Genomic DNA, 25,711 nt, shown 5'->3' with positions numbered 1-25,711 from the left:
TGTTCTAGACTCCAGCCGGGGTCACCTGTAATCGCGTGTTCTAGACTTCAGCCGGGGTCACCTGCTGCTGCTGGGTAGGAGATGCAGGGTGGCTGTGTTTTTCCTCGAGTCCTCAGGCCCCCTTACCAGCCACCGTTTCTAAACTATTTGTAATTGCTTGTTGAAGCATTTTGTAATGACGGATGCCTTAAAATCCTTGTCAGACCATTCCACCATCAGCTCTTCTCAGGGTTAGTATCTGTTGGCTGTCACTCACCTCATTTACCTTCAGGGTTCTTGGTGTGATGGGTAATTTGCAGTATCTGCGCATTTTGGACATTATGTTCAGAGACTCATCTTGTGAAGTGTTAAATCCTCTATTTGGGCGGGCTGTCATCCTGTTTAGGTTTAGCACGTATGGCCTGGTCTTTTGGAGGCTATGGTTCCCAAGTTTTGGGTCCCCTCTCTGAGCCTTGGTGTCTCCATCTGAGGAAGGGGGGCACCCGTCATTCCTAAGCAGTGGTGAACGCGAGGCCCCTCGGCTGGTCTGAGCTGCAGACTTCAGAAACAAGTGAGACAGGCCCGAGATGGCCATGGAGGCCTTGCCATGGCCCGGCTTGTGGAATTGAGGTGCTGAGCCTCAACAGTCCCTCATGGTCAGGCTGCAGGATCCCCGTGTGCCCACGTGCAAGCTCCTCATCCCCATGTGCTCCCTGAAGGACTGGATCATATCTGTTCTTACAGATGAGGGAACTTCAAACTCAGAGACATTTCTCTTATGCCCAAGGTCACACAGCAAGTGACAGGCTAGGATTGAATCATGGGTGGACCAGCACCCTCAGGCAGCGTCTCTGGAGACCCCTCACATGCTCTCCTGGACACTTCTGCAGCTTTGTATTCAGGGTGGCCACTTTCATGTCCCCCACCCCACAGAAAAAAAGCTGGGTCCCTAGAGGGAAGGCTGATGGTCAGGAAGCTGTCCCTGGAGCCTTTGGGAAGACGTGGCCAACCACAAGCACGGACGGCAAGGCCACTGCCTGGGAACGGGAGGCATGGGAATCTCACACTGCTCGAGGCACTAAGAGTCCATGGGGAGAAAAGCACACAGATGACAGGTCCCCAGGCCTGGACTGGGGAGGGGAGGCAGAGCCTCCAGTGTGGGGTGGGGCTCTCCAGGGCCCAGGTAGCATTGGAGGCTGACAAAGGAGGCCCTGGGGCTGTGGCCGTGAGACAACATGAGCTCCCAGAGGGACACAGGGGCCACCTGGGGCCTGTGCTGCTACCCGCAGGTCTGGGAGGCCACACCCTACCCCGTCCCTGGGCGTGGGTGAGCCTGCTGGGCGCGGGGAGGCATGGGGATTCCAGCTGAAAGCTAGCCTCCAGCCAACTGAATGGGGGCTCCCTGGGGCTCTGGAGCCCAGCATGCTCAGCCTGGGCCACTGTCCCCGGGGCGGGGTATACCTCCAGTCACAGCATCTTCTCCTGGGCCAGGGACCTCTCCCTGACCTCTGGAGCTCCCTCTGCTTTCTCTGGGGGCTCAGAGAGCACCCTGCCCGCCCAGCAGGAGGCCAGGCCTTCCAGAAAGGCCATCACTGTGGTCCCGGCTGGCCACTCCTCCCTAATATCCTCTGCATGGAGGGACCTTCCAGCCACCTGCTGGACACCAAGGTGCCCATGCCTAAGTTCCCAGCCCTCCTTGGGCTGTCCCTGCCTGCTTTTTCCCCAGGATCGGCCCTGCTGGCTGTCCCTGTCCCCGCTCCCCCAGCCCACTCCCTCTCCTGCCTTCGTCCCTCCTGGGTGCTCCTCCCCACTTCCTTCATGGAGCCTCCTGCCCCATGATGGCACCTTCCCACCTGCTCCCTTGTCAGCACATGTATGTGCAGGCCTTTTCTCTCTTTTTCTCTCTCCTCCCAGCATTTTGCTGAGACGAGGAGATGGGAGGACGCTGACAAGCAGCAGGCTTGGAGCCAGGCAGGAGGTTTGGGTCTCAGACTCTCTTGAGAAAGGAATGCAAACTCAGGACGCAGCCGTGTGCTCACAGTCGGAGTGGCCTGGGCTACCAACTCCCATGGTTCCAGTCCCATCTGGGAGCCTCCAGCCTGGCTCTCTCCTCTGAGTTCCATCCGCCCCCTGGCAGCCCTGCCTGGACGTCTCAGGCAATCCAAGCCAACGTGAAGACACCCACCTGTTCCCACCCCAACCCTGGGTAAAGGCGCCTCCGCCGGCCTGCGCCAGAACCACCCACCAGTCTTCCTTGATTCTGTCACCCCCGCACCCCGTGGTTCCTGAGCTGCTCCCACGCGGGCCCTGCCGGTGAGATCTTTCCAGAGCCCCCAGCTGCTTTTGTGCGCGCCACAATTCCTCCCACCCTGGCTGAGCAGCCTCCGGTCCACCGTCTGTGCAGCTGGCTTCTGATGCTTTAAACATGTAAAACGTAACCTCACTCCCGTGTCGTCCCAATTCCCCTCCCTGGCACTGCACTCCAGACCTTTCCTGACTGGCCCTCGGCCTGCTTCTGCCAGCTTCTGGTGCGTCCCACCCCGCCACCCTCGATGCCTCAGTTTCCCAAGGCCACCCTGCTCCTGCCTGGCTGTGCTGCTTAAACCCTGAGTCAGGCCAGGCCTGGGTCCTCCAAAGGGTGCACAAACCCGACGCATGGCCCTCGCTGTTCTTCCGACCTACGGCCCGGCCTCCACCCTCGGGGAGGTGGAATGCCCTCCCCCATATACTGACCCTATTCGAGTCTACACCCACTTCAAGCTGCACCAGACACCGTCTCTCTGCCCTGACTACTTACTGCATTTGGCAGTGCACCCTCCCCCAGCCCTCTCTGTCCCTCTTAGCACAGGGCACTGATATAACTCACTCTCAGCTTGTTTCTATGTCTCCCCGTCCCCACTGGAATGTTGGCTCCACAGACAGGGAACTTTGTCTGTTTTGGCCTCTGCTCTGTCCCCGGCATCCAGGACAGCGCGAACACAGCAAGCACTCACGAAATACAGACAGATGCCTCTTGGCTCACCATAGGCTCAACACATCCCACAGACCCAGTAAGATAAAAAGATCCTAAGTCGAAAACGCACTGAACGCACCTAACCTAGTGAACATCACGGCTTAGCCAGCCTGCTTTAAACATGCTCAGAAACCGGCATTAGCCTCCGTCCAGGTGTGAGTCATCTCACGCACAGCCTGGTGCATCACAGGGGCTGACTGGTTCGGTCATTCACTGAATGCTGTCTGAGGCGAGAAGCAGTGGGTGTGGGTCCTGCAGGTACGCTTTCTACCCAGTGTACGTGGATTCACGCCGGTGTAGTCACACGGTCCCAGGTCGGAAGTTGGCGATCTCCTGCATCCGTTGACTTGCAGCTCCCACCCACTGTCTCTGGGCTGCCATGCTCTTCTTCCAGTTCTTTTTTATTTTATTATTATTTTTGAGACAGAGTCTCACTCTGTCCCCCAGGCTGGAGTGCAATGGTGCAATCTTGGCTCACTGCAACCTCCGCCTCCCGGGTTCAAGCAATTCTCCTGCCTCAGCCTCTCAAGTAGCTGGGATTACAAGCATCCTCCACCACGCCTGCCTAATTTTTTGTATTTAGTAAAGACAGGGTTTCACCATGTTCAGGCTGGTCTCGAACTCCTGACCTCAGGTGACCCACCCACCTAGGCCTCCCAAAGTGCTGGGATTATAGGCGTGAGCCACCGAGCCTGGCCCTCTTCTTCCAGGTCTGACGTTTGAAGATTCCATCCTTGGGGGGGGTCTGACATCTCTAAGCCTGAGCCATTCGCCCTGCCCGTCCCACCAGATACTCTCAGGAGATTGACAGGCAGCACATCAGGGAGTCTCTTCCATCAACCATGGACTAAGGAATTGAGAACTTTTCTGCCCCACCTTGCAACTCCAGAGGAATAAAGGGGAGAGGAGGAAGGCCACCTCTGTCCTGGTCCCCACCCACCGCCTTCCCTTCTGCTGGCAGGAACAGGGAAGCTGCAGCTGAGACGCTGCCTCCTGCCCCTCCCTCCCAGCAGGCTCTGAGACCAGGCAGCGGGGAGACAAGCAGACACGGGACTCCACCCGGTCCCACAGCCAGGGGGCACACAGAAGGGGACAGAAAATGCCAAAGCCCCAGTAGGTTGGGGGTGAAGCGTCCCCACGGGGGCTCCCCTGTGCTGCCGCGGTAGTTAATTCAGAGCTTCCCTCACCCCCTGTCCAACCTGGCCAAGCCACCCTTGGCTCCCACACTCCCACTGCTCACATGGGCCTCATGTGCTGGCATTTGAGGAAAGGGACTTATTCCCTATAGAAGTGCTGGGTCCTTTCCAGGGGCCACTGAGTCCTCTGGGCTGTGCCTCGGGCTGCCCACAGGGTTTGTATTATGCTGACATGCCTCTGACCTCCAAGGCTGGGATGTGGAAGACCTCAAAAGAGAGGATGGGGCCTCAAGAGGTTAGGAGCGTGGAACCCCAAGCAGCAGCAGGCCGGGCTGCCAGGCCGGGGAGGACATGGGACCCCCTTGTGCTCCTCCCCAGGGCAGCGAGCCTTGTCCGATAACGCTTCTTGTAACAAAAAGTCCACAGCCTCCCTTCCTGTGCAGAAATCAGGTTCACTGATAATATAAACTACTCTGCACGTAGTCCGGATAAAGCCCTATGTGTAATATAAAAAGGAACAGAAAAACAGTCCATAATAATATAGAGATTTCAATATGACACCCTCTTTGGAGGGATGGTGGTGCCTGCTGGGAACTAATGGGGTGGGGATTGCTCCCTGGCTTGTCACCGCTGTAGAGTCCTCTGGCTTCCCTGCTGGGGAACAGGGACTGGGCCATGCTTACCACTGCCTCTCCACTGCCTAGCACCAAGTCCAGCGCATAGTAGGTGCTCAGTAAGTATTTTGTGGAGGGATGGATGAATGACTGAATGATAGATTCAGTCCCGGGTGAGATGTGCAGATGGTGTTGTGGGTGACACGAGTTTGTGACCCAGCTCTTGTGAGGCCGCAGCGGCACCTGGCGGGCAGGTGGCGGCAGACACGTGTGCACTCACTCTGTTGGCATCTCTGCCTCTCCCAGCTCCCTGCACGCTTCTCCCGGGGCTGCTCTCATCTTCTCTGTCCCCCTCGGCGCCCCGCTCAGCGTCTGGCACAGAGTGGGTGCTCAATAAATACCCGTTGAATGTAACGCATTTCAATTCAACAGACATTTATTGAGTGCCCACTGTGTTGAATGTCACAATCCTACCTTCCTTGGGTGCCACGGATGGGCGACCCGAGGCACGGGGGCCGGCCTTGCTGTGTGCAAATGCTCTGTTCAGTGAACGCTGTATGCAAATGGAACTGGTGCGCATGGACTCAGGTCTGGGGCTACTTGGTGAGAATCAAATGAACCCCGAGAGAAAAGAGTGGCTGGCTCTCCATCTCCGTGTGCTCCCCTTCCCTCCTGGATTCCTCACCTGATCCAGGCACAGCTGGCAGCCTGGGTCCTGGCTGCCATTTCCATGCAAATCGGGAAACAAGGCAATGGCATGGAGATGGAAATAAAGGCACAATCAGAATGGTTAGACACAGCGGGTTTCCTGCTCAAAACACCAGGAGAAAGTGCAGGAAGGACAGCAGCACAGCCACATCCTCGTAAGCAGGCATGGCAAGGGGAAGACACACGTCTTTGCTGGAGCACAGTCCCCCTGGGGAATTCGTGAGTCCAGCACGGGCCATAGGAGTCCTGCAGACCCAGCACGCCAGGACGGAGGCCGCTGCGTCCCACATGGGTCTGCATAGGCAGCCTGGAAGGAGAATGTGACGGCAAGGGGCAGGGCTGACACAGGCCCTGGCCACTGAGTGACCAGCCCACCCCCACACTGCCATGGCTTCCGGGCCTCGAAGGGCCTGCCCCCCGCCAGGCTTGTGAGCTCCTGGATCAACTCCAGGGCACCTACGTTCCGGCATTTTTAAACGAGGAAGTGGTGTATGAGGTGAAGGCCACATGTGCAGGTCACACAGCCTTTCAGGGGCCCAGGGGGCCCGGGGGGCAGCCTGGCTCTAGACTAGCTTCTCCCACACAGCACCCCTCCTCCCTCAGTCCTGAGCCACAGGCAGGCCACAAACATCAGTGGGATTCTGGCCTCCCTGAAGAGTCTGAGGGGAGGTCATGAGTGTGGCCCCAGCCTTGCAGAGTCCTGCCGGCCACTTGGATGGGAGGACTGAATGCTGAATGATGCCACCTTGAGATCCCCAAACACTGATTTCCTGGTTCCCAGGGCCAGGGCCAACGCCTTGATGCCGGGACACTGAGCAAGGTGGGGAGGGTGCTGGGGAAGCTGCTGAGCTGGTGTTTAAGAGGAGCTCCCCTTACAAACACCACTGCATCAGGACACACGAGTGCAGGGCAGAGGGGCCACAAGCCAGGCCAATGTTTCCTGGCCTGCAGGCAAGCGCTGTACCAGCCAGGGGCAGGGATTCCTAGGACCCAAGAGAGAGGGACCGGGGGACTGGCAGGCAGCTGCCAGCGGGCACAGGCAGGCATATGTGGACCAGCCCCGTAGCCCCCTTGCCCTGCCTGCAGATGAAACAGGCAGTTCCTCCGGAAGGAACAGGCTGCAGTCTGGGGCGAGCACTCTCTCTCTGGGGGATTTTTTTGGGGGTGGTTTTCCTATGGCGACATCAGCCTTGTGCCCAGCCTCTGGGATCCTGATATTTACAAAGCTGCACCCCAGGAGGGGACAGAGGCCCGAGGGGTACACAGACACCTGCTTACAGAGATCACACGCAAGCAACACACCTTTCTTTGTTTAAAGTTATTCTTTAACGTATTATCATCTCTAAGTTTCTGCATCACACTGAAACACTTTTCTACTTAAGTTGTTGAGTAAGATGGTTTACAGTTTCCAGGCATGAAGATGAGGATGAGGATGAGAAGCAGCTTCCATTTACTGAGCATCTACTATGGCTGGCTGAGTGCCACACATGTACCCAGTTCCACCCGGCCCTGTCACACAGCTGGTCAGTGGTGAGCTCGAATTTGAACTTGGGTCTGCCTCACTGCAAAGCCAGGTCTTTCTTCTGCTCTCACGCCTCCCGGTCCCTGCTTCCAAGCTGAGCCCAAACCCCGCCCACAGAAAACTGCCCCCCGCCCAGCTGAGACCCTTTGCGAGGCGCTGAGTGAGCCTGGCTGCACTTGCTACTGGTTTTCACCTATGAGTTACAGCGGCTGGAAGCAAAAAGCATGATCTGGAGTTTTCTGTACATTTGAAAATCACCCCCATTCAGTCTTCATAACACCCCTAGGGTCAGGCAGATGCCATCCCTGTCTCCCTGTGAGGCCTGAGGCCATGCCTTGTTCAGGATGAGTCACAGGGGACAGGGACGGTGCTCTGTCACCAACTCCAAGTCTGCACACATCAGCCGGACCATGCCCACGTCTGCTCTGGAGGGAATAGGCCCCGACTCCCACCCGTCAGCCCGGATGCCTTTCTCCTGAACAGCCTGGGAGCAGATCTGGCTTTCTGCATTCTCGCAGGACCCAGAGAGCCGTGAGGGGACATGCAGGCGTGGCCCCTGCTAGCACACTGGCTCGGGGACGGCCAAATCGGCAAACTGCAAGGGCCCCATTTTCCATCTAGTCGGCGCTTAGGTTTGCTGGCTTGCTCTTATGTTTTTTAACAGGCAAGGCTTAGATTTGGGGGGACTGCTCTGAGTGACAGGGCCCCTTTGCTGCAAGGCCCTTTGTGCACATCACAGCTTCTTCTTCAAAAGAACCACTCACGTGCGTGAAAGCTGTCCCCTGGTGTCCGGTGGAGAGGGTCTCTGTCGGGCCCGCTGCTGTGGGACAAGGACTGGCTGTCCAGGTCTGGAGAGCTGGTCCTCGTGTCTGACTCCCCCTTGAGCATCAGCCAGCTGCTCTTCTGCTGAAGGGAAAAACAGAGTCACCTGGATTTCGAGGCTGTCGGCAGTGGTGGAAACATCTCACTGGATCTTTCTTGTAGCTTATTTCCTTTTATTTTTTTGAGACGGAGTTTCGCTCTTGTTGCCCAGGCTGGAGTGCAGTGGTGTGACCTCTGCAACCTCCACCTCCCAGGTTCAAGCGATTCTCCTGCCTCAGGCTCCTGAGTAGCTGGGACTACAGGCGCGGGCCACCACGCCAGGCTAATTTTTATATTTTTGGTAGAGACGGAGTTTCACCATGTTGGCCAGGATGATCTTGATCTCTTGACCTTGTGATCCACCCACACTGGCCTCCCAAAGTGCTGGGATTACAGGTGTGAGACACCGCGCCTGGCCAGATTCCTTGCTTTTAACCTATGAGCTGACCCCACTGTGAGAAAACTCAATATGTGAGAAACGTAGCTTTCAATAAACGCTGTACAGGTACATGGAGCATCCGGGGGAAAGGGAGCTGCCCCATCTTATGGACACAGCCATCCAGGCTCTGGGGGGCCAGGGACCTGCGGGGGGATCCACATGGGAAGAACGAGGGAGGTTGCCAAGTCCAGCCTTGGGCTCTTCCCACACACAGCCCTGCTTTCCGGCGATAGCACAGGTGAAGGGAGCCAGGGAGGCTGAACGCAGCCCCAGCGCCACGCCCAGCGCACAGCCTGCTTTTGCAACGCGCATGTTGTTGGAACACGGAGATGCCGGTTCACGTCTCGGCTCTGGCTGTCCTCACACAGTTCGGTGGCTACACTGGAGATGGTGCAGCCCACAAAGCCAGGAGTATTTACTCTCTGGCCCTTTATGAAAAACACCTGCTGAGCCTGTTCTAGACTAGTGGATGCCCCAGGGATACACTCTGGTTTATTTCCCTTTCATGACACACATCTCTTGAGTCACAGAACCATAATGAAGTCACACGGGCACATAACCAAGACCCTAGTAGAAGGTGTATGCGTCCTAAATGCAGGAAGGAAACTGATGAAAGGGCCTCTTGCTTTTGGCCTCGCAGGGCCCCTGAGGAACAGAATGTAAGAGAAAGATTCTGAAGCTCCCCTTGGAGAAGCCCCACACAACCGCTTTCCTTCTGAGCGAGGCTGTTCTAAGCCAGCTGTCCCCTGGCATTACCTTCCTGTTATCCTGGTCGAAGCTTCCCTCCTCCCCATCGGATCGCCTCGCAGCTGGAAGGGAAAGATCAATTTGTAAAGGCAACACACCATTTATTGAGGGTTTCCACATCACAATTTCCCATGTTACAGTTATGCTCGAGAATGAGAAATCAATCAAAGAGGAGGTCAGTTGTACGAGTGCCTTTCAAGGGGCAAGGAACAGGGTGAGCTGGACGAGGCCCCCAGAGAACCTGCCCGGGGAGCAACAGCAGCAGGGGTGTGAAGTGAGGCCCGATTTCAGTTCCAGCCAAACACCCACACAGAGCAGAGCCACGTTTGCAGATGCAGCCACGTGGCCTTTGATTTTGCTTTGTTTTGTTTTTGAGATGGAGTCCCGCTCTGTTGTCACCCAGGCTGGAGTGCAGTGGTGCAATCTCAGCTCACTGCAATGTCCCCCTCCCGGGTTCAAGCGATTCTCTTGCCTCAGCTACCCAGGGAAGCTGGGTTACAGGTGTGCGCCACCACACCAGGCTAAGTTTTGTATTTCTGGTAGAGACAGGGTTTTGCCATGTTGGCCAGGCTGGTCTTGAACTCTTTTTTTTTAATTATTATTTTTTTAAAGTAGTGATGATTAAAAAAGCTTAGGAGGTAATACTTATAGTATATGGCCATAGAAATTATAATATTAGATTGAAAATAACACCTTTTAGAAAAAATTTTAAATGCTGTGGTTTCCAAAGCAAAATGAAGATTTCTTTTCTTTTTCAAAAAAATAAAAATAAAAAATAAACCATGCTATCTCTCCCCAACTCCCCACCCCCCGCTGTCCCTCCCCTATTTCCCCCCAACAGACCCGGTCTTCAATTCTTGACCAAGTTCTCAAGTAATCCACGTGCCTCAGCCTCCCAAAGTGCTAGGATTACAGGCTTGAGACACCATGCCCGGCCCACTTGGCCTTTTGAGAACATGCATTTTAAAAACCTCCCACCTAACACAAAGTCTCAGTCGTGGAGGTCAACGTGTCTGACCTGGGCGAGGGGCTCTGCATACACCAATGCCTACCACACCCACTCCCCCAGGAAGGGACTTCACACCGTTTCACAGATCAAGAGACTGAGGCTCAGGGACGTGGTATGCCTCACACAAGGTCACGGATGCGTGGGCACCAGAGGCAGACATGAGCCAGGCCTTCTGAGTCCGAAGTCCTTCCCTGTCTGCCCCACCTGGCTAATTGCTGCTGGCAAACTGCAAAATGGTGACGAGGTCTGCTACTGGAAGACATTCACGAAGAGCGGTCAGGAAATGACAAAATTACGAAACGCAAGCAAAAATGGACTCAATGAACTAGAACAAGCAAAAGTCCATTTCGCAACAGTCCCTTTACCAAGGGTACTCTCCGGAGCTGAGTAATGAAGCATCTGGATTTTCCATTGGCCTTTTTTTTGGGAGGTTGTCACCCAGCTGGGCTGACATCTCCAGCCAAGAATGAGCAAATAAATCACACAAGGCCATGCTGACGTTCTCGGCATCCAATTTAGTAGGTGAAGCCCCACACCTTCTGTATCCCGTACAGAAACACTGACCCCATGCACTGAACAATTACACAAAAACCCTTCTCGGTCCCCAGCCCACCACGAAGACCCAGGCCTCAGGAAGGACACGCCGAGGTGGGCTTCTTACCTGCAGCAGGCAGCAGGCTCAGGCCCGTCTGTCTTTTGGCGTACCCTGCCTCCTGCACCACCAAGGACAAGACTGATACCAGGCCAGAGAGCTTGGAAATTTGGGATTGGACTACAGGACCTTGACAAGATAAGGCCAAAATTGAAGACTGAGCAGTTCCGTTCCGAATACACTGACATCTCGTTATTCTCAACGGCTACCTGTTTCTCCTTCTTCCAGGAGAGACAGTGATTTTCAGCATGAAAATACAAAGCCCTGCTCTCCCCACTCACAGAGGCAAATCAACGCCCAGCCTGCTCAAGAAGCGTTTAATGGAGAGGCAGAGGGGGCAGGGAGCTCTGGGGGACGCATGCCCACAGCTGGACTCTCCTGTTGCCCAGACAACGGCCGTCGCCCGGCAGCGGAGCCCTTGAGTGTGCGGCCATGCATCAGTCATGACTCTTGGCAGCTGCCCAGCAAGTCCCAGGGACAAGGCAGGCCAGGGACTACTTGGAGTTCTAAGAGCATAGCCATCGTCCAAGCCAGAGAAGCCCCTGGGGCTGAGTCGGCTGGCAAAAGTAAGTGCACCATTTCCTGAAAAGCCAGGAGGCCGGAAAGTGGATCACCAACTTGGAGTAATCTGCACGTGCATGGATAATATAAAGTCGCTCCAGCTGAAGGGCCCTTGGGGACATGAAATCCCAGCCCTTGGAATTCAGGCCTGGGGGCCCAGAGGCCACCCTGGCTTCAAGGACTTCCTGCAGCCATGGAAGACGGTTGACCAGATACATTCTGGCTGGAGAGTCATCTCAGGTCTTAAGAACAGCCCCTGCCATCTGAGGGAGGGATATTCTCCCAAGATTTAGCAAGTTTCCTTTGCAAACACTGCCAGCTCCTCCAGATGTGCACAGTTTAACCAGACCTGTACCAAGGACTTTTTGAAAACCAGTTTGCAAGCCCACAAAACAGACGACCAAGTCTCTCGAGAACTAGGAGCCTGGGTAGGAAAAGATAGAAAACTGGCACTTTGGATTATTGGTGGCTTGCTCCCATAACAGCTCTGAGCCTCAGTTTCCTCATCTGTAAAATGGGCCAAGGATGCCTACCCCTCCAAGTTGTGCGGGTCACATGAGATAACCCGCATGAATTTGGGGACGTAATGGAAAACTCAGCTTACAGGTTTGAAATATTAGGGATAAACAAGAGGCCAACGTTGAGGCTGATTTGTACACGCTGCTTTGGGAGGTCAGAGAAAGATCAGTTCAGGACAATCACAGAAAGAGAGTTTAAAATGTCTCTTGCATCACACAGGAGCTCCTCCTGAGTTCTGGAATGCATTTGTCATGAGGCACCCTCTTGGGAAAGGCTTTCTATTCCCTGTACTCCTTGGGATAACTTTGGTTGGTGGCGTCTGAATGAAAGTAAGAGGTCTCGAATTATTTTTCTGTGTACAGGACTGGCCTGCTTTTCCTCCTTCCCAAACCCCATCTTATAATTCATTCATATGTGAACATCCATGCCAGCCTGTGTGCATCCCTTACCCCTTTATTCCTTTCCACACACGCTTATCTATTCATCCATCTACCCATCCACCCATCTGCCCATACATCCATGCATCTACCCACCCATTCACCCACCCATCCACCCATCTATCCATCAACCAATCATCCATCCATCCATCCACCCATCCATCCATCCATCATCCACCCATCCATCCATCCACCATCCATCCATCTATCCATCCATCAACCCATCATCCAACCATCCACCCATCCCTCAACCCATCTTTCATCCATCCATTCATTCATCCATCCACCCATCTACCCACCCATCCATCCACCCATCCACCCACCCATCCATCCACCCATCCATCCATCCATCCACCCACCCATCCATCCACCCATCCATCCACCTATCCACTCATCTGTTCATCTATCTACCCACCCATCAATCCATCTACCCACCCATCCATTCACCCATCCTTCACCCATCCATCCATCCTCCCATCTACCATCTATTCATCTATCCATCCATCAATCCATCTACCCCATTCATCCACCCATCCACTCATCTATTCATCTATCTACCCATCCATGTGCCCCCATCCACCCATCTGCCCATTCATCCATCCATCCATCCACCCACCCATCTATCCATCTACCCATCCATCCACCTATCCTTCATCCATCCATCCACCCACCCAACCACCCATCTATTAATATATCTACCCATCCATCCATCCACCCATCTGTCCATCCATCCATCCATCCACCCACCCCCCCATCCACCCCACCACCCATCCATCTACCCATCGATCCATCCATCCTTCACTCACCCAACCATCCATCCACCCAGCCACCCAACCATCCATTTACCCATCCATCCACCCACCATGTATCCATCTATCCATCCACTTGTGCATCCGCTATTTTTATATTTATTTATCCAGCTAATCCACTCATTCACCTACTCACCCACCCACCCACCCACCCATCCATCCACCCACTTACCCAAGCATTCACCCGTCCCTCTCTTTGTCCACTTCATTTCTTTGCTCACTGATGCATCCATTCATCCATGTAGCCCTTAATGCATGGATCAGTCCATCTACCCTCTGTTCACCCTTAGCCCCTCAACCTTGTCCCCCTCTCCTTGTCCCAAGTGCCTACTGTGCACTGTACTGTTTTAAGAATGGGGAATGCCAAAAAAACTGAGACATGACCCTTGTCTTTAGAAGCTCACAGGCCAGTGAAGTGGAGGCAGAGGTGGATGAGGTTTCTGTACATAACAAGAGCTTTGATGAAAGTAGCAAAGTCAACACAAAGGTGCATTCCTGAGAACATATATGTGGTAAGTACTTACTGAATACCTACTCATTGGATAAACCCTGTATTGTGGTCTGGATAAACTTTTCTTTTTTGAGATAGAGTCTCACTCTGTCGCTCAGGCTGAAGTGCAATGGTGCAATCTCGGCTCACTGCAACCTCTGCCTCCCGGGTTCATGCGATTTTCCTGCCGTGGCCTCCTGAGTAGCTGGGATTACAGGTGCTTGCCACCAAGTCTGGCTAATTTTTTGCATTTTTAGTTGAGATGGCATTTTGCCATGTTGGTCAGCTGGTCTTGAGTCTTTTTTTTTTTTTTGAGACGGAGTTTCGCTCTTGTTACCCAGGCTGGAGTGCAATGGCGCGATCTCGGCTCACCGCAACCTCCGTCTCCTGGGTTCAGGCAATTCTCCTGCCTCAGCCTCCTGAGTAGCTGGGATTACAAGCACGCGCCACCACGCCCAGCTAATTTTTTGTATTTTTAGTAGAGACGGGGTTTCACCATGTTGACCAGGATGGTCTCGATCTCTTGACCTCGTGATCCACCCGCCTCGGCCTCCCAAAGTGCTGGGATTACAGGCTTGAGCCACCGCGCCCGGCCCGGTCAGCTGGTCTTGAACTCCTGACCTCAGATGATTCACCGCCTTGGCCTCCCAAAGTGCTGGGATTACAGTCTGTGCCCAGCACTTGGGTAAACATTTTTAAAGCATGTTAACAGATAATAATAGATGCTATGAACCTCATACAGATGAGGAGACCGAGGTCCGGAGTCTAAGGTCACACAGATGGTAATCAGAACCTTGTCTGTCTCTGACCCTGAAGCCAGAGTCCTCCATGTCAGACGTGTAAATTTTGAGACTTAGGGCTGCATCACCAACCACTTTGCTTCCTGTGACTTGTACAAATCTGCTTCCCCACAAAGCAGCTGAAGAGAGATGCTTTGAGGGCAAGGGCTGCATCTGATAAGCCTCTGAGCTCCCTTTGGTGACCGAAGTGCCAATCTGCAGCCTCAGGTGCACACAGGAAGTGAGTCAGATGGACACGGCACACGGGCCCCGTGTTTCCAAGGGAGGGCCCTGCCAGCTCCCTCTTTGCCGGCATCAACACAGCAACAGCCCTAACCTCCAAGGATCTCTTGCCAGTGTGCAGGGACCAGCAGAGGTGGGGGCTGTTCCACCACTGTGCCGGGGGTGCCAGCCAAGGCTCTGCCACCAGAAGGTGGTCTCTGCCGTACTCCTCACCAGACTTTCCTCTGCCTCCAGTGCAGAATCATTCCTGAGAATGTCCACACGAGCCTGAGGCAAGTCCGGGACTTCCGGGACTCCAGCAGCCAGGAGCCAGGGCCGGCACCAACAGGCGCTCTCTCCGACAAGGGAAGGAGCTGATAGCAACTGGGGAAGGTGCTCGGGGCTTCATCCCTTTGGCTAGAGAGAGACGTCCTCTCTGCTGCTGGGACTTTGAATGGCTTTGCAGGAGGTTTTGAGGATTTGTCCCCTCCTATGTCCTCCAGACTCAGCCTCTAAGGAGTAGACTCATCAACAGGATTTTTTCTATTCTCAGAATGATCTCTATCTCTACAATTCACAGTGAATTGGAATGACATTGAGAGGAGGGGAGAGAGAGAACGTGTGTGTATGTGAGAGATCAAGTGTGTGGGCGGTGCCCAGAGCATGTGCGCTGGCAACTAGAAACCTCGCTCAGCCTCTCACCTGTCTGGCCGTGGGCAAATCCACTAGAAGCTCAGCTCCAGGGGTCAGGGGGAATGCAGGGTCACCCATGTATCCCCAGCACTGGGACAGAGCCTAGTACACAGTGGGTGGGTGCTTGAAAAACATCCCCTGGATAAATTAATGAAAGTCACTCCAATCTCTCCATACTGGGCTTTCTCCTCTCTTGAGTCAGAATAAGAACCTCTGCTCTCTGGTTGATGTCAGGATGGAAAAAGACTCCAGACGACGAGGAAAGTGGGCCTGGAGTCTCCGCCCCAGCCAATGCCTTTGCATCCCTCTCTCCTCCTTCCGGCCTCCCTCCCTTCCACCTTTCTTTATTTCTTTGTGTATTTTTTTTTTTGAGATGAAGTCTCGATCTGCTGCCCAGGCCAGAGTGCAATGGTGCTATCTTGGCTCACTACAACCTCTGCCCCCCGGGTTTAAGCAATTTACGTACCTCAGCCTCCCGAGTATCTGGGACTACAGGCACCTACCACCCCACCCAGCTGATTTTTTGGTAGAGACAGGGTTTCTACAAAACCGAAACAAGCCTCCACCATTTGGGGCCAAAAAGGACTCCAAACCAACATGAAACTCAACCCCTCTAGAATCTGGAATCCCAGAGAGACACAACAAAGACTGATTAATTCCTGCTCTAAGGGCGCAAAGACATTGGGAATAGCACGTGCCCCGTGGTGTGGCTTCCACTGCTGGCTTCCGGTGGGCAGGAGTGACAGCCCCCACCTGCTGGGCATGCGTGTGTGTTGGGGGTGAGGAGAGAGCCACATTGCCATCTGGTGGCTCAGGATTGCTTAGAAATGAAACAGCAAATCTGTTAACTGTTGAGGACTGTCCCTGCATCTGGAGAGTTGAACTGACTGGGAAATGCTGGGGAGCCATCATTTTTCCCCTCGTGAATTTGGTCTATTTAATTAATCAATTAATTAATTTTTTTTGAGACGGGTTTCACTCTGTTGCCCAGGCTGGAGTGCAGTGGCACAATATTGGCTCGCTGCAACCTCTGCCTCCTGGGTTCAAGCGATTCTCCTGCCTCAGCCTCTTGCGTAACTGGGATTACCGGCATGTTCCACCACACCCGGCTAATTTTGTATTTTTAGTAGAGACTGGGTTTCACCATGTTGGCCAGGCTGGTCTTGAACTCCTGACCTCAGGTGATCCACCTGCCTTGGCCTCCAAAGTGCTGGATTCATAGCTGTAAGTCACTGCGCCTGGCTCCGCTTTGCTTTTTTATTTTCTATTCATTTCCTTTTACTTCCTTTCTCTGTTTAAAGAAGCCAATAAATAGTAGCCATGCAGTGAGGCTACAGTGGTGTAACAGTGTGCTGTGGGGCCCCGAAGGCTGCCAAAGGGCAGTGCAGGTCAGGGGTCAGGGGTCAGGGGCCAGGCAGGCAGGTGTGGACGCCAGCTTGGCCAATGCCAGGTGATGTTCCCACCCAGCCTCAGCCTCCTCACCTGCACCAGCAGCAGCCTCAGAGGTGTCCAGGTGAGAGGTGAGGTCCTCTAATGAGGGCCCAGTATGTGGTGTTCACACACTGCGTGGCAGCTCCTCAAACACCAGACATCTTCAGCATCAAGTGTCACCCCTGCGCCCTGAAGGCCTGACCACTCTCATGCTGAGAGGCTCAGTTCCCTAAAGCAGGAATCCTGGGGTTCGGGCATCAGAAAAATGCAGTGCTAACTTTAAAAACTTTCAATGAGCTCGAAATAGACAGTTGAAAGTAACTACATTAATGAAATGGATTGATTTTTTTTTTTTTTTTTTGAGACAGAGTCTTGCTCTGTCACCCAGGCTGGAGTACAGTGGGATGATCTTGGCTCACTGAAACCTCTGCTTCCTGGTAAAGCAACATGGTGAAACCCGGCCTCTACCCCTGCCTCCTGGGTTCAAGCGGTTCTCCTGCCTCAGCCTCCTGAGTAGCTGGGACTGCAGACACCAGCCATCCTGCCCAGGTAATTTTTGTAGAGACGGAGTTTCACCATGTTGGCCAGGCTGGTCTCAAATTCTTGACCTCAGGTGATCTGCCTGCCTCGGCCTCCCAAAGTGCTGGGATTACAGGTATGAGTCACTGCACCCGGCCAAAAGGCTTGATTTTTAAATCTTGTTGAATTAACATTATCTTAAGCTAATTAAACGAATGTCTTAAACTAATTAAACACTCCAGTCATTCAGTATCATTATTCAGAGTTTGTTTCAAGAAAGCCTGAAAATTAATACAAAGGCTGCTCAAGCCTGATTCATTCCTCTCTCCCTCTGATGAGAACGGACGCTGGTTTGCACAGATGGGGCCAGGGGCCTGTAGGTGGGTCTTACACACGCACACATGCATATGCACATACTTGGGCATGCATGGGCACACTTTTGACAGAATACATTCTACCTGGACAGGAGAATATCCAGTAAAAGAACTCTTAAATGTGTATATTGGAAATCAATTCATGCCCAATTACATACAATTTGCACTGTCCATTTACTTTCTTTCTTTCTTTCTGAGACAGAATCTTGCTTTGGCACCCAGGCTGGAGGACAGTGGCACGATCTTGGCTCATCGCAGTTTTGACCTCCTGGGCTCAAGTGATCCTCCCACCTCAGGCTCCCGATGAGCTGGGACCACAGGTACATGCCACCACACCCAGCGAATTTTTTATATTTTTAGTGAAGATAGGGGCCGGGCGCGGTGGCTCACACCTGTAATCCCAGCACTTTGGGAGGCCGAGGCTGGCGGATCACAAGGTCAGGAGATCGAGACCATCCTGGCCAACATAGTAAAACCCCATATCCACTAAAAATACAAAAAGTAGCTGGGCATGGTGGTGTGCGCCTGTAGTCCCAGCTACTCAGGAGGCTGAGACAGAAGAATTGCTTGAACCCGGGAGGTGGAGGTTGCAATGAGCCAAGATCATGCCACTATACTCCAGCCTGGCCTACAGAGACTCTGTCTCAAAATAAACAAACAAATAAAAATTAATTAATTCATTCATTCATTAAGATGGGGTTTCTACATGTTGCCCAGGCTGGTTTCAGACTCCTGAGCTCAAGTGATCCACCCACCTCGGCCTCCCAGCATGCTGGAATTACAGGTGTGAAGCACTGCACCAGGCCCCATTTACCTTCAAGTCTGGGACAGATTTTACTCATGTTTGTCCCCAGAATGTGGCCAAGTGCTTGGCAGGGAGCAGGTGCTCTATCCAATCTAGTTCTTAAAAAAACTAATATAGCAAATTTTTTTTTTGAGATGGCATCTCACTCTGGCACCCAGACTGGGGCGCAGTGGCATTATTTTGGCTCACTGCAACCAACCTCTGCCTCCCGGGTTCAAGCAATTCTCCTGCCTCAGCCTCCAGAGTAGCTGGGACTACAGGTCCATGCTGCTGCACCTGGCTATTTTGTTTGTTTGTTTTTCTGTATTTTAGTAGAGAGGGGGTTTCACCATGTTGCTCAGGCTGGTCTCAAATGCCTGGGCTCAAGCAAACCACCGGCCTTGGCCTCCAAAAGTGCTAGCATTACATGCGTGGGCCACTGCGCTTGGCCTATAGCAAAATTTTGAAAGGATAAAAGAGTTTTCGTAATTGCTTGGGGTTTAATCAAAGAGGAGTTAACTTGCCTTTGGATAGGAGAGTCATCTGTAGCCAGATTTTTAAAATGCACAAAGACGATCACTGGAGACGGTAAAATCTCCTCGCTCCAGCGATGGTTCGGTTAAGGGACTGAGGGCCAAGTTCTGTCTTAGATCTGGGTCTGTTGGATGGCAATGAGCAATTTCATAACCTGGTTTGCTTTCTTCCCCTTTCTTTCTTTCTTTTTTTTTTTTTTGAGTCAGAGTCTTGCTCTTTTGCCAGGCTGGAGTGCAGTGGCACAATCTCGGCCGACTGCAACCTCCATCTCCCGGATTCAAGTGATTCCCCTGCCTCAGCCTCCTGAGTAGCTGGGACTACAGGCGAATGCCACCACACCCAGCTAATTTTTTGTATTTTAGTAGAGACGGGATTTCACCATGGCCAGGATGGTCTCGATCTCCTGACCTCATGATCCGCCCGCCTCAGCCTCCCAAAGTGTTGGGATTACAGGCGTGAGCCATGCGCCCGGCCTGCTCTCTTCCCCTTTCTAAGGGGCAGACCCCCTCCTGTCCTGCACATGTGAGCCACACATTTTAAGGCGCCACTCGGAGGCAAAGTGGGGTTGGGTTAACAAAAGGCCACAGTAGTCAATCCCAATCTGTGCCCCCACGAGCACAGAACACACAGCCCTTCCGGGCAGGCTGTTCAGGCCAGGGCCATGATAGAAACACAGCCCCTTACTGTGGCTGCTCCTTCTTTTGGTCAGGACTCAGTTTTCCCACTTGTAACCCAAGGGAGCTGGTCTGGACAATTTCTAAGGGCCCTACTGTCTATCTCGTCCATCCTTCTCTGATCTCTCTTGGAGATTTGTGCTCTGAGCTTCTCTGGTGGAAAGGCAATGGTAGAAGTCATCATTTCTGGAAACTCGAGAGATTTCATTCACTTTTTTCCCTCTTGGGAAGATGAGAAAATGCACAAAGCACAGGACCTATTACCATTCTGGAGAAAATTTCTTAAAAGTTTGCATAACCTGATCACTGACTGATCGGCAAGTCACAGAAAACACACTTTTGATAAGAGTCCGCCTGAAAGTGTCCATCCAGTTGTCAATGTGGGATGTGGCTGTTTGCTTTAGGCACATCTGTACAAGAACGTTCAATATGGAAATGCCCTTCCCCATCGCTAGTGACTGGATAACAATTTCCATCATGTGCACCACACTTTACAGTTTAGAGTGCATTTCCATATTCGGTATTCCATGAAGTTCCCATGGTCAGCCATGGAATGGCCAGGGTGGAGGGGATTGGTCCTGTTTTGCAAATGAGTAAACCGAGGCTCAGGATGGTAAAGAAACCTGCTGTCAATCACCCAGAAATCCCAGGAGGAAAGAGAGGGGAGAGTTTTCGCCTCTAATCCCCGCTCCATAGCCCAAGCAAGCTGCTCCCTGCACACCCCCCAGACAGGTTCACGTAGAAAAGAGCTGGGTGTCAGCCCCTATTTGCTTATGCAAGAAATCTCCGTAACTGAAGGTAAGGTCACTCATCCCATCATCGGAAATTTTCAAAACACAAGACTAAAGTCTCCTTAAGGAATAAGCGACTGATTCAAGTTTGTTCCATATTCCAAAGACCAGGCCTGGATCAGATCGTGGTTCGAGAAGCCTCTGCCCCTCCCCATCTTGGCTAAAGTCACTCTGGCTGCACAACTGAAGGCACCACCCCCAGGCTCTTGGCTATAACCCCCCATCCCACGCCCGGGCTGATGTGCATTAGCCTTGGCTTCATAACACACGGGAGTGTCCTTGCTCAGACATACCCTTCATCGTAATTTATAAGAAGAGGACTCTCGGGAGGCTGCTAGTGAATTTGCATTTAATAGACTGCTAAGGGCCTCGGTGGTGCCTTCCCTGCATTAACCACAGCACAACAAAAGGGTGGGGTGCATTCAGAAGCAGACGGGTATTGACAGGCATGCGGGGCGAACCGCAGCAGCGGAGGAGTCCAACCGTACCATGCTGTCTGTAGATGGGGGGCTTCCTATAGATGTTATCTTTTACGCCAGTGTCTGGGGAAGAAGAAAGAAAAACAGGAGAGAACAGGAGGGTAAGCAGCAAGTTGTGATGGTTTCTGTTCTACAGCCTTTTTTTAAGCAACAAGCACTCACCCAGATCTAGAATCACCAGGCAGGAGCTGGTACCCAGCAAGCGACAGACACCCAGGCCCCACATCGAGCCTCCCTGACTCCAGACACCACCCCCACCTGCAGGGGATGGGGCAGCAGGCGGGAACCTTGTGGTCTCCCGGGAAGGGTGGCCAGCTCGGACAGCCCTTTTCCTCCACTCCATTCCCAGGAGGACAAGCGTGTCTCCCTGCCGTTTGTGGGACTTTGGAAGAAAGCACACACACATTGGTCTGATGGTTTTAGAGAATCTCAGTGTCTGGGGAGCAGTGGAGGAGCCTGGAGTGCCGCCTGGCGCCCGCTGAGTCAAAGGAAGGTGACAGTTCGGGTGTGGCCAGACGCTGGGTGTAAGGAGCCCAGCCAGCGTGTCCTGGAGCCTACCTGGGACGTGGAAGTGGCGAGGCGCCTGCTGGTAGGTGGAGGGGGGCGGCTTGCTGTCCGAGAGCACGGAGAGGCTGGGGGTGCTCCGGCCACTTTCACTGCCTCCAGACGGAAGAGCAGAGGCAGCAGATAAAGGGGAAACGGGAAAGCAAAGTAGAATATTTCAAGCATGACAAGCTCATTCGCAGCGAGCCCTATCTCTCCTGCCCAGGGGAGCAGCCCAGAACCCCTGCCCAGGGGAAGGAGTGTGGGCCTCATCCACATTTAGGACTGTGTCCAAGGACTTGCTAATCCAACCTTGAGCTGAACTCTGTCCAGGGTCCCATGGCAGAGGGGCGACACTGCTGAGGGTACGGGGCTTGCTGTTCTTAGTTCACGCCTTAGGGGGCTCACTCCATCTGCACCTCTGTGCCCTGGCTGGTGTTCGAATCCAGCCAACTGCAAATTCGCCAAAACGAAGAAGACCCCTCTTCCTAATGATTCTTGTATATAAACACGCTGTTTTCCTCAAGAACCCACAAATTAGCCACTCAGAACAGGATTAAAGCACTAACACGATCAAAACTATTCTTAAAAGCCAGTGAGTAAAATTTTGCCAGCTGCAGAAGATAAGAATAGTATCCATCCATTACCACGTTCTTTTTGGGGGGGCGGGGATGACAGGGTCTCGCTCTGTCACCCAAGCTGGAGTGTAGTGGCACAATCATGGCTCAGTGCAGGGTGCAGGCTCCACCCTCTGGGCTTAAGCCATCCTCCCACCTTGGCCTCCCAAGTGGCTGGGACCACAGGTGTGCGTCATCACGCCTGGCTAATTTTTTTCAATTTTGTAAAGATAGGGTTTTGTCATCTTGCCCAGGCTGGTCTTGAACTCTTGGGCTCAAGCAATCCTCCCGCCTCTGCCTCCCAAAGTGCTGGGATTACAGGTGTGAGCCACCGTGCTCGGACCACATTCTTAAATACAACTCTATTTTGGCAAGTTAAACGGAAAGTATCCTCTGATCCTGCTTCCATTGCTGGGCTCACCTGGAACTATAAGTCTGTTTTGTGAGCAAGGTTGGATTATCAAGTCATGGATCCCGAGGGCCGAGGTGACCCGGCGACGCCCTCCCCCACACCTGTGTGGAGAATGAGGTGACAGACAGATGCAGGGTGCTGAACGCTTGTGATGAGAAGGGTACCCTCACTGTGGAAGACACTCCCAAAGCCCTGTTCCTCCCTGCCGCCAGCCGCAGGACGCCCCCTCGGCACTAGGTGATGGGGTGTGAGGGGAAAGGTTCTCTCGACCTGAGAGTGCTCCCTCAAGCTGCACAGCCTTTCAGAGCAGCAGGACCCTGAAGGGACATCAGAACGAAACAGAAACAGGATTTCTGCAGCGGGTGAGTGCCAAGCTGGGCCTGGAGGTGGGCTGGCCAGGTGCCATGCGGTGGACTTATGTGGGGGGCTCCTGCCTGGCAGTGGTCTGTGTGCAGTGGGAGGTCACCAGGATTGGGGAGGGCTCAGCCCGAGCAGACCCCAGTGACCCCAGCCAGGCTGACGGCACAGAAGGGACCATGGACTCTTAACTTCAGCATTTTCTTGTGCTTGGCCGTGGGTGCTGATTTTGACTGTCAATGCTGATGGAGCGTCTGATGGATAACTGTTTTTCTCTTAGCAACCTCCCTCCAGACAGCGTGGAACCTTCTAGAGCCTCAGTTGGCTCTACAGGTGCCCTTGTTGGACGTGGCACCCTTGCTGGCCGGGTCACGCTCATCAGGATTCTCCACGGTAGACTCCTGCACCTCCCGGTGGCAGCAGGGGCCTCACAGCAGGGAGGCTGGAAGGACACCAGGGACCTCTCCTACTGACTATGGCTGTGCTACAGCCATCCCCAGCGGCAGTCAAACAGGGCAGTTTCAAAAACGACACCCACAAGAACGCTGAACAGAGGAAGACGGTTCACTTCAGGCACCATCTTGAAGCTGCGTGTGCTCTTGGCATGGCCCGTGGACCTGGGAGGCTTGGGAGGGCTCATTTCTTCCTATCTGGAATCATGGCCCCTGATCTGCCTTGTCTCCCATTCAGCGGGCCAAGAATCTAACACATCACAGCGTGCCTGTCCCTCCCCAGTTCCCAGCCACAGGGCAGCGTCCCCTGAAGTTACACAGACAAGAGTCCTGAGACCCATCCAGAGACCCATACTGAGATCCATCAGATGCTTGGAGGGGCCTGAGGCCACAGGGAAGCTGGGGACACGGCCATGGTGGCCCACCTCACTCCTCTCCCCCGGGGCCCTCTAACGCCAGTCCCAGTCCTGCCACCTCGGTCCCTCCCTCCCAGAGCCCCACCCCTTGACGAGTGTCCTGCCCAGGGCTTCCCACCTGTCCAGACCCTTCTGGGGTCCAGGCTCAGGCTCTGCCTCCTCTGTTCAGCCTTCCGGGAGGACAGGGTCTACGCGGACCTCTCTCTTCTCTGCACTCATGCCTGCCTGCTAGCCATGAGGCTTCGCTGGAACAAAATGCATTGCCAGCTTCCACGTGGAGTGCTTTGCTGCTAGGCTCACATCCTAGGGGCTTCTGATATGCTACAGAGGGGGATGCTTCAGCATCCTTCACCCTGGGAGGCGGCCTGTTAGGAGAGGAGCAGCCTCAGCACTTTCTAAAAGTCTCCTCCTCCTGAACTTCCTCCACTTTTTCCTCTTCCTCCTCCTCCGCTTCTTCTCCTTCTCTTCTTTCTCTATTTTTTCCTCTTTCTCCTCCTCTTCCTCTCCTCTTCCATCTTTTAAAAATTCGGTAAATGTTTCATTCAGAACAGCCTCAGGTAGTCCAGGGGGCTTTTGCACCCTCCCTGGCCAGCCTTCCTGCCGTCCCCTCCCCCATCACTAGGGCATGCCCACAGATTGGTGCCACCTCCATGCCACACAGGATTCAGGTTTCGCTGGGTGTCACCTGGTGTCCTTCCGCTCCAGGATCCCACCCAGGAAACATGATGCTTTGTCACACGTCCCCATTGGCTCCTCTCGGCTGTGACCTTTTGCAGACTTTCCTTGTGTTTGAGGACTTTGACAGTTTTGAGGAGGGCTGCCTGATGTGTTCTCATGGAGATACTGCGGCTATGGGGTTGGGGAGTAGCCCCCGAGGTGAAGTGTCCTCACCATGCCCTGTCAAGGGCACCTGCTGTCAGCAGAGTGTATCACTGGCCGTGGCGGCCCTGCGGACTGGGTCACGTGCATCAGGATCCTCCACGGTGGACTTGTTCCTTCTCCCCTCCCACATGGTGATCTCGGGAAGGAGCTACTCTGTGTAGCCCACGCTTGCTCACGTGCCAGGAGTGGGAGTTACAACGCCCTCCTGGAGGATGGGGCGTCTGCTGACGTTATTTGGAATTCCTCTGTGTGGGAGATCTCGCTTTCTGTTTGTTTAGTCAACATTTATGTAGATGTTCATGGACGGATAGATCTTGCTACGGTACTCTAGTTTGCAATCCAATGCCACGTGCTTCATCTTGGTGTTCCTGGTGGCTCAGTGTCCCTGGCGCTAGCTCAGCTGGCTCCTACGGAGCCTCCTCCAGGGGATGCTGCAGAGAGGCCAGCTGGCAGCCACGGGCAGGACGATGCCCACACTGCTGTGCACAGATACATACTGGGTCCTCGACCACAACCACCCTGAAGACCACGCTTCAGGGATGAGGCCCTTTTGCAGCTGAGGGAGTGGCCGCTCAGCAAGATGAAGAGGCGCTGCCAGGGCCCCTCCTTCCTTCTCAGGCCAGGGGTTCAGAGTGGGCCCACCACTCAGCACATGGAGGCTGCCTGGCCAGCAGCCTCAGCAGCACCCACTCCCCTCCCAGCCTGCGCTTGCTGGCCCCCACTGCTGGCGCCTCCACAGGGGACATGTCAGGGACTGAAATTCACCAGACACTGCCCATGGCTGTGGCCAGCACCTCTCCTGAAGCTGGGTCTTGGTGGGAAGGAGAGCTGCGGTGGGGCCAGCCAGCATTGGTTGGGGGTGGGGCCTCGCCTCGCCTGGGGAGGCCACCCCCTCACAGTGCCATCTGGAGGGTAAGGTCCACTGAGCGGGGCCAGAGACAGCAGAAGAGCCACAAACACAAAGGGTTTTCCCAGAGGGCGGGCGACGCTGCCTGGTGACCAGCTGACCCCCAGGGGCTGCCACCAGGAGGTCCTAGGCTGGGATGCACTGGAGCCCATGGCTGCAGAGGAGGATGAGCGCCTTCGTGTGGCCTCAGAGGTCGGCCCAGGACCTGAGGGTGAACACAATTTGTGAACGGGGCCCCGGGTAGAAGCCTGACCCTGGGCTCTGCCAGAAGGAGCTTTGGGATCTTGGCCAGTGGCTTTTTTCTGAGCCTCAGTCCCCTCAGGAGTATGTTCTGGAAAGAGGCTGGATG

The 25,711-nt window shown here is 53.9% G+C and overlaps 1 protein-coding gene across 36 annotated transcripts in view; it reads right to left on the bottom strand.

Moving 5' to 3' along the window:
• Positions 1-25,711, bottom strand: part of ABLIM2 (actin binding LIM protein family member 2) — a 183,463-nt gene that overhangs the window by 31,274 nt on the left and 126,478 nt on the right. For 8 of the 36 annotated variants that reach the window (XR_004261560.1, XR_004261561.1, XM_032254092.1 and 5 more), the window contains 5 exons: positions 21,335-21,436; positions 20,786-20,839; positions 10,690-10,809; positions 9,029-9,081; positions 7,737-7,878 (listed from right to left, as the gene is read on the bottom strand). Coding sequence is in view for 34 of the 36 variants with exons in the window: in XM_032254092.1 (XP_032109983.1) it covers positions 7,737-7,878; positions 9,029-9,081; positions 10,690-10,809; positions 20,786-20,839; positions 21,335-21,436 (471 nt within the window). In the remaining 2 variants the exon portion in view is untranslated. Of the gene's footprint in view, positions 1-6,761; positions 7,879-9,028; positions 9,082-10,689; positions 10,810-20,785; positions 20,840-21,334; positions 21,437-25,711 lie in introns of those variants that run through there. The other 28 variants (XM_032254095.1, XM_032254096.1, XM_032254078.1 and 25 more) reach the window with 6 other exon arrangements.

This window comes from Sapajus apella, unplaced genomic scaffold (assembly GCF_009761245.1).
Source record: "Sapajus apella isolate SASKATOON/1434 unplaced genomic scaffold, GSC_monkey_1.0 scaffold85, whole genome shotgun sequence".
Classification (NCBI taxonomy): domain Eukaryota; kingdom Metazoa; phylum Chordata; class Mammalia; order Primates; family Cebidae; genus Sapajus; species Sapajus apella.
This window is presented reverse-complemented; position numbering and strand designations above follow the sequence as displayed.